Source organism: Pseudorasbora parva, chromosome 2 (genome assembly GCF_024679245.1).
Source record: "Pseudorasbora parva isolate DD20220531a chromosome 2, ASM2467924v1, whole genome shotgun sequence".
NCBI lineage: Eukaryota > Metazoa > Chordata > Actinopteri > Cypriniformes > Gobionidae > Pseudorasbora > Pseudorasbora parva.
The window spans coordinates 43,471,569-43,480,485 of record NC_090173.1 but is presented as its reverse complement, the minus strand read 5'-3'; the positions used below and the strand labels follow the sequence as shown (position 1 = coordinate 43,480,485).

General features: G+C 42.5%; 1 protein-coding gene across 1 annotated transcript; it reads left to right on the top strand.

Annotated features, from left to right (window-relative positions):
* The first annotated feature begins 1,264 nt into the window (after nt 1–1,264).
* Nucleotides 1,265–3,829, top strand: LOC137044567 (uncharacterized). The gene is made up of 2 exons (XM_067420624.1): nt 1,265–3,131; nt 3,658–3,829. The coding sequence occupies exon 1, from the start codon at nt 1,407–1,409 to the stop codon at nt 2,796–2,798; it is 1,392 nt and encodes a 463-aa protein (XP_067276725.1). The 5' UTR covers nt 1,265–1,406; the 3' UTR covers nt 2,799–3,131; nt 3,658–3,829.
* Nucleotides 3,830–8,917: the final 5,088 nt, after the last annotated feature.

Sequence of the window (8,917 nt, the reverse complement as noted above, 5' to 3'; positions counted from 1 at the left end):
TGCTCAGATTTAGGGAACATTCGGTGGCAGTCAGCAGCGACATCAAGGGGATGTTCCACCAAATTAGACTGCTCTCAGAAGATAAACCGCTCTTGCGCTTTCTCTGGAGAGACTTAAACACACAGGAACTACCCCGAGTGTACGAATGGCAAGTCCTCCCTTTCGGGACTACCTGCAGCCCCTGCTGTGCCGTCTTTGCACTTCAGAAACATATACTTGACCATAGCCAGCCTGGAGATGATGTCCAGAATTCTGTGCGAAAATCCTTTTATGTAGACAACTGCCTACAAAGTTTCACCTCAGCAGAGGAAGCAAGATGTTTCGTTGACCGGATAAGGAACCTGCTGGCAGACGGTGGCTTTGAGTTGAGGCAGTGGTCCAGCAATGCTCCTTCAACAATAAGTCACCTGCCCCAAGATGCCATATCAGACAGTGCAGAACTCTGGATCTCACAAGGCCAAACAGACAGCAAGGAATCGACATTGGGGCTTCTCTGGAACCATCAGTCTGACACAATCTCCTACAAATACCGTGCCAAGGGCAGTAGTGAGACTACCATGCGCAACATATACAGAATCTTAGCCAGCCAGTACGACCCGTTGGGTTACCTCATCCCTTATACCACTCGTGCCAAGATAATTGTACAGCGACTGTGGGACAAAAAACGGGATTGGGACGATCCACACTTGCCCACAGATCTGTTACAAACTTGGATTGAATGGGAGGAGGAGCTACCAGCCCTACCAAATATTGTTCTTCCACGATGCTACTGTAGCCCCACCAAAGACACTGGAACAAGCCTACGAGACATACACGTTTTCTGTGATGCCTCCGAACGTGCATATGGCTCTGTGGCATATCTTCGAACAGAAGATCAACATGGGCAAACAGAGGTAGCCTTCTTAACAGCAAGATCACGTGTAGCACCAAAAAAACAACAATCTGTTCCCAGACTGGAATTGTGCGCTGCATTGACAGGAGCTCAACTTGCCAAATTGCTCAAAACCGAGTTGAACCTGCCCATACGGCAAATAATCTTGTGGACCGACTCCACCACCGTCCTAACGTGGTTACAATCTGAATCTTGCCGATTCAAAGTATTTGTAGGGACCCGGGTAGCAGAGATTCAAGATCTCACAGAGCAACACAGTTGGAGATACGTACCATCCGCAAGTAATCCAGCCGATGACATCACTCGGGGAAAGAGTCTACTCGAGCTCAACACAGGAAGCCGCTGGTGCCAAGGACCGCTGTTCCTGAAAGATCCACCCAATCTGTTGCCGGAATGCCCCAGTCCAAAGGTACTAGACAATAAAGAATTGCGTAAAACAGATTCTAGTACTCTGGTCTGCTTTACATCAACTAATTTCAGTCAGTTTAAGACTCTGAAGGAGCTAATCGAGTCCATGGCTCTTCAAGGGGCGGCCGATGGTAAGCCCACAGCCAGTGACTACCGAAATGCTGAGATTGGTGTTTTGCAGCAAGCACAACAGGAATGCTTTCCATCAGAATTGGAACAACTAAAAACCAGTAAACCGCTTGCCCGCAACAGTAGACTAAGAGCACTGTCCCCAGAACTCGATGTAGAAACTAACTTGATCAGAGTTGGCGGACGTTTACGACATAGTCCCTACCTTGAACCTGACAACATACACCCTATAGTACTGGACCAAAGGCATCCCATTACCAAACTTATCATCCAAAGTTATGATTCCAAACTTTGCCATCCAGGTCCTGAGAGGGTGTTCGCTGAACTCCGGCGGAAGTACTGGGTTCTGCGTGGTAGAGAGGCCATAAAGCATCTGCAGCGAGGGTGTGCGCAGTGCCAAAAATGGAGAAAAAACCCAGAGGTACCTAAAATGGCGGACCTTCCCCCAGCGAGACTACGTCTTTTCAAGCCCGCCTTTTACTCCACTGGTGTGGACTGCTTTGGTCCCTATGCTGTCAGAACGGGTCGACGCAGTGAGAAAAAATGGGGGATAATATTCAAATGCCTCACCACCAGAGCAGTATACATCGATATCCTCCATAGTCTGGAAAGTGACTCCTTCCTTATGGCCCTCAGACGGTTCACAGCTAGACGAGGGAAACCCCATGAGCTCTGGTCAGATCAAGGCACAAACTTCAGAGGAGGTGAAAGAGAGCTAAAGGAAGCTTTTGCAGCTCTTGTTCCAGACCTTCAGAGACAGTTGGCTGAGCAGCAGATTGAATTCAATTTTAACCCTCCAAATGCGCCACACTTTGGAGGTTGCTGGGAGCGAGAAATTCGCTCATTGAAAAACGCACTGAGGGTTACTCTTGGAGCTCAATCGGTGACTATTGAGGTCCTTCAAACTGTGCTGGTGGAGATTGAAGGAATCTTGAACTCCAAACCACTGGGATATACATCATCTGATGTCTCTGATCCTGATCCGATCACTCCAAATTGTCTCCTGATGGGGCGGCCAGATGCTTCGCTTCCCTTGACAGTATACCCCCAGTCTGAGCTTGTCAGTCGGCGACGCTGGCGTCACAGCCAAATCCTAGCGGACCAATTCTGGAGGCACTACCTCAAATTCTACCTCCCTGGCCTTCAAAGCCGTCAAAAATGGCAAAGCGACACTCCAGAAGTCAAGGTTGGCACTACGGTTTTGATCGTGGATCCTCAGCTACCCAGAGCTCTCTGGCCAGTGGGGAAGGTGTCAGAAGTTTTCCCTGGAGCTGATACCAGAGTGAGAACAGCAAAGGTTCAGGTGGGAGAAAAAACTTACACTCGGCCAGCTGCACGCCTTATACAATTACCTGCCATTCCTGACTAAAGTAATTGTAAATCCATAGTAGATTAGAAGCCCTTTTGCAGATGTACATATTTCCTTGTGGAAATCTGGGGGCGGCTGTAAAAAAGGCTATGTTTTGCTGTCACTAAACTCTCTCTCTTAAATCTCCCCCTCTGTATTCTGAGGCATACACGCATACACCACACCTTGCCTGAGCCAATCAGCAGCCGGACACATGACCAGGTGATCTCCCCCACCCTCACAGAGACGGCAGTCCAGTGCAGCGGTACACACGAGACGCCTCGCTTGAGTTATGCTGAAGTTTAATAACTTGATATCGCCTTTTTGGTCAAAGTGTTGTGCGTGAATACAAAAGTAAGTTTGCTCTTTTTAATTATATAGTCGATGAGACCTGTATTCGTTCCTGTAAACAAGCTAAAACGCACGTGAGGTGACGATGTAGATGCGTGTATTCATGTCTATAACTTGCTAGATAGTATGCTTGTGTACAAATCTTTATCATCGTCAGTGCTAGTGTTACTTTTCATTATTATTACATGTTATGTTCCTATTTGAGGCAAGGTTCGCAGTGATACTCTGTATATAACGGGAGACTTGTTGTAAACAAATTGCTTTGTGCATGCGCACTCAGACCTGATAATGCGTTGCTCTCATCGAGCTTTGCAGCACTAACAAGGTGTCAGGTTACAGCTGTGCACCGGCAATAATGTAGAAGTTATAGCTGCTTTACATTTTGCTTCCAGTTTTGGGACTAATGTTCATGTTTAGTTATTAATCTTAATTTATTGTCCTGTATTATGGTCAATATGTTTGATTATTGTAATTCAGTGCTATTATTGTTATGTATATTCATGTTTATGTTACTGTTTGTATTTTATAGAAAACCACAGATTAACACATTAACACGGCCCAACCAGCCAGTCTGTTGAGTGGTGAAAATAAATGGGTTATTCCCGGAAACACCTGAATCTTCGTGTGGTCTCTAATCGGACCGTCTTTGGTGGGTCAGTTCCCTGAGCCGGCAACTTGGCGTATAGAGTGACGAGCCACTTAAATCTAGAAACATTTTTTCATTATTAGTTCATGTAATATGTTATTAGGGAATTAATGATGTCATATTTAATTAATAGCAATTCATATATTACTTAATCTATTAATCATAGAGAATGTTCAATAGTTGCTGATGCAGTAATCATTAATAAATGGTTTAGTTCTTCATTAGTAATACATTAACTCATGATTATCTGTGCATTAGTTAGGCATGAATTATAATAGTGCACCTGTATTGTAAAATGTTACCGATGTTTTCATAGTAAATTGTGTGCCGCAAAATAAAAAAGTTGGGGAAACACTGAGCTAACGTTAGTGTGGCAAACCTGACTTGTCAGCTTTTCCAAGTCTATACCCGACTGGATCATCAATGACCGACCTGACCGGTTTGGAAATCAAGTGTAATAAATACTTAATACTTGGAGCGGGCATGGGGAAATGTATTGGAGTAAAAAGTACACTTTGCCTTTAATATTGTAGTGGAGTAAGAGTAAAAGTAGATGCAAATAAAATATACTCAAGTAAAGTACAGATCCCCGAAAAAAATACTTAAGTAAAGTATCAAAGTATTTTTACTTGAGTACTTACCACCCCTGCCTCAAAGGGCTAAACAAATTGAAAACCAAGACTAGCCTGAACATATATATATATATATAATCACGCCAGGTTTTTACCTTCTTTGGCGGAAGTATAGATATTTGTCTGCACCTCAGTGGTAAAACCATAGGATAAAACCTAAAACTTGTGCATTCAGATTGTGATTTATTCACCCACGGTGGAGGAAAGAGTTTTGTGATAGGGACCGCGCCGCTCACGTGGTCCGGAACATGATTGTTATGGTGTAAGATCACTTTCAAAAAGATGTATGCACAACTTTAAGCATTCGTATTTTTAAACATTTGTGCGTTAATTAACTTTTTTTAAACGCAAAATTAAGTTTTCATACATGCCAGTCAATAAAATTACATTTGTGTTTTATGTGAGTGTGGCTCTAAAAGCGATGACTGTAAAACGACTGTGAAAAATTATACGACTACGAATTCTTATATGAACACAAATTCAAGTTTGTGGGTACGAGTAAAAAAAACACTGAAATGACGTCACTGCTGTCCCAGGGCAGGTAATCGAACCTCGATTCCATCAAACGTGTATGCGTCAAACTGTTTATAAGACATTCAACATTTTTATAAGATTTTACTATTTTGATAGCACTTTATAATGGTATACATTTCTGCAAGTCATAGACGTTATACGTACAAAGACGTAACGTTATAGTTAGTGATGTTAGAACTAAACTGCTCTGTTATCATATGTGTAGCAATGTCGAACAAATCAGTAAAATAGTAAAATCGTATAAAAATGTTTAATAAACACGTTATTTACTTTACCTGTGATGCTGAGCCTAGGCTAGCAGCCTCAGGTCTGTTGACGCATGCGGTTTAGATGGAATCGAGGTTCGATAACCTGCCCTGGGACGGCAGTGACGTCATTTCAACTGTTTTTTTTTTTACTCATACCCATAAATGTGAATTTGTGTTTATGAATGAATGAATGAGGCATTTATATAGCGCTTTCAAATGTACTACTGTACAACCAAAGCGCTTCACACTCATGTCAGGGGTCTCTCCTCAACCACCACCAGTGTGCAGCATCCACTTGGATGATGCGACGGCAGCCACAGTACAACGGCGCCAGTGCGCTCACCACACACCAGCGATAGGTGGAGAGGAGAGAGGGTGATAGAGCCAGTTCAGTGGATGAGGATTATTAGGAGGCCATGATTGGTAAGGGCCAATCGAGGGAATTTGGCCAGGACACCGGGGTTACACCCCTACTCTTTTACGAGAAGTGCCATGGGATTTTTAATGACCACAGAGAGTCAGGACCTCTGTTTAACGTCTCATCCGAAGGACGGTGCTCTTTGTCAGTATAGTGTCCCCATCACTACACTGGGATGTTAGGACCCACACAGACCACAGGGTGAGCGCCCCCTGCTGGCCTCACTAACACCTCTACCAGCAGCTACCTGGTTTTCTCAGTTGGTCTCCCATCCAGGTACTGACCAGGCTCAGCCCTGCTTAGCTTCAGTGGGAAACCAGTCTTGGGCTACAGGGTGTTTATAGTGAAGAATTTGTAGTCATAGTTGTTTACAGTCATCGCTTCTAGAGCCACACTCACATAAAACACAAATGTAATTTAATCGTGTTTGAAAACTTAATTTTGCGTGCCTAAGTTAATTTATGCACAAATATTTAAAAATACGAATACAAATGTTTAAAGTTCATGTTGCATTCATCTTTTTGAAAGTGATCTTACACCATAGATTGTATGCTGTAAATAAAATGTCATATGCTTGGTATGATAATAAATGCTGCTATAATCCGAATGAGGCTTCAGCCAACTCCTTCAACCACTAATGGAGCGAGATGGAAAATCAAACTCTTTCCGAATTCCCCCTGTTGGGGAGGAGGGCCACAACATCATGGCCACCAACAAACCCCAGCAAAGATTTGTATTGCTCCGGCTTTAACTTCTGGACATTCGACAGCGGTGCTTTTGTTCGCATCTTTCTCCGCCACCGTTACTGAACTACAACTCAAACTAGCGCACGACATCAACGTCATCGTTCTCAGCCACTCCCTCTGTTCGCTGATTGGACCGCTAAAAATTTGTTAAAAGCCTAACAATACACCGCAGTCCCAGACTCCCAGACTACAGGAAAATGAACATTGAGTGGAAGTACGTAGGAGGGCAGAGCCAAGCTAGTCTAAAACCAAGGGGGTAATCTAGCGCTCGGAAAGCGTTCCACCCCTAGGGGCTGCCATTGCTAACCAAGCCATCACCTGCTGTTAGCATCCCATTGACTCCCATTCATTTTTGAGTCACTTTGACAGTGAATAACTTTACATCTGAGACGTTTAAAGACTCCATTTGTCCATTGTTTATTTCTAAAGAAACACGACAATGCATAAAAGGCTCCGTTACCTTGTATCTTACACTATCGCCCCGCATAAGCTGTTTTTGTAAAAATAGGCTAACGATTGCGTCATAACCAACGCGACTCTGTCGCACAGTTGAGAAATTACCGTATAGACCTGAGGAGACGCTCGCAGGCAATCTTTTACTGTCTATGAGACAGTCGGGGGGACGTGGAGACATAAAGTCTGATAAAGTCAAGGGAGAAGAATGGGGAGAAGCCCATAGTGAGCCAAAAGCAACGGGAGAAAATATTTAAACAACGTGATTCAGCTTTCACTTTCTACAACTACTAGAAGACCTACAGCTGTCCGACAGGAGGCTCACGTCACATCTACGTCCTCAAGCTCAGTCTGAGCCTGCGCAGTTCGCTCAGCCATCAGGAAGTGAGTGCCCCTAGGTTGACTTCATTATTTAGCCGTTGACGTCAATGGGGTCGCTGTGTCCATTTCTTTTACTGTCTATGTCTAAAACACTGTTTAGGTGAATTTAAACAATGGCTATCCGTGGCTAAATGCATCTAGTTGTAATGTGAGGTCCCTGTTCATATTTGGACAGACATTTTAATTGCATTTTGTGTCTGTTAGAGGAACTAAGGCACCCTTTACGTGTATGTCCCCATAGCTGCCATTTTAGCTTAGGGGGGGCTCTGGGCATTAACTGTAATAACTCTGTGTTGCAAGGACCAATCCGGTTCGTTTTTTTCTATAGACTGTACTCACAAAGATATAACGATCAAGATAAACCCAAACATTGGCCGGAGTTGTTTAACCCGTTTAATCCCACCGGTCACAATTGTGACCGTAAATTTTCCTCGAATATTTTAGTGTTGTATTAAAAAGCAACTTCGATTATGAAGCAAATTTTCATTTATAATACCCATTTAAGATGTCTACATGAGTTCTGGGCAGGTTTAACATTGCTGTGTAGTTTGGTCGTGTGACCACACACACTTATTTCTTGGTACTGCCATCTTAGCACAATGACAATGTGAAAGCACAGAAATGACAGGAAAATTTAATGAATTAATCAAAGTTAATTTTTGAATAGCTCATTCATTTTTTGCACACATCATCATGAAAGGGTCATCTATACATACATATTGAAATTATATGAATACATAGTTTATTCTGCTGTCAGGATGCATATAAAAGAAGACGGTCACAATTGTGACCGGTAGTATAACACAGAATATGTCCCCTCTATGTCATTCTGTGTTATTCATATAAACTCTCTCACAGACTGAACTGAAAACTATCCATCCGTCCATCCATCCGTCCATCCATCCGTCCATCTATCCGTCCATCTATCCATCCATCCATCCATCCATCCATCCATCCATCCATCCATCCATCGTACTTCTGTCTGTACTTCTGTCTGCTATACCTTTGTCTAGCTATACTTCTTTCTGTCTGTCTGTCTGTCTGTCTATCTATCTATACTTCTGTCAGTCTAACTAACTAACTATACTTCTGTCTGTCTAACTATACTTCTGTCTGTCTATACTTCTGTCTATCTATCTATCCATCTATCTAAACTTCTGTCTCTCTGTCTATACTTCTCTCTGTCTGTCTATCTATACTTCTGTCTGTCTGTCTGCCTGTCTATCTATCTATACTTCTGTCTGTCTGTCTGTCTGTCTATCTATACTTCTGTCTATCTGTCTATCAGTCTATGCTTCTGTCTGTCTGTCTGTCTATCTATATCTATGAGATATACCTTATAAACCTTATAAGATATACCTTGTAAACTTCCAAATTTCGGATTTACCAATTGGTGCTTCAATGTTCAAAGTTGCTCTTCCTAATATTTAGGAGTAATAACAACATGTATGTGCCTAGATCTTTTCAAGGTTTGTTGGTCACCTCTTCCCCTCTCTTTGGCCAGACATGTTATTCAGTGAAAATGAACGTGTTACCTAGATTTTTGTATTTATTTCAATGGGCTGCAATTTTCATACCCCCAATTTTTTTTTTTTATTGTGTATCATGAACAATAGAAATAGTTTTGAAGTAAATCCTAATCATATCTCATTCTTATATGTTGGATATTTTATTGTTATTTTAAGTTTCAAACCGGTAAATAGGTCTAATAGAAGAATTTGTATGAATTCT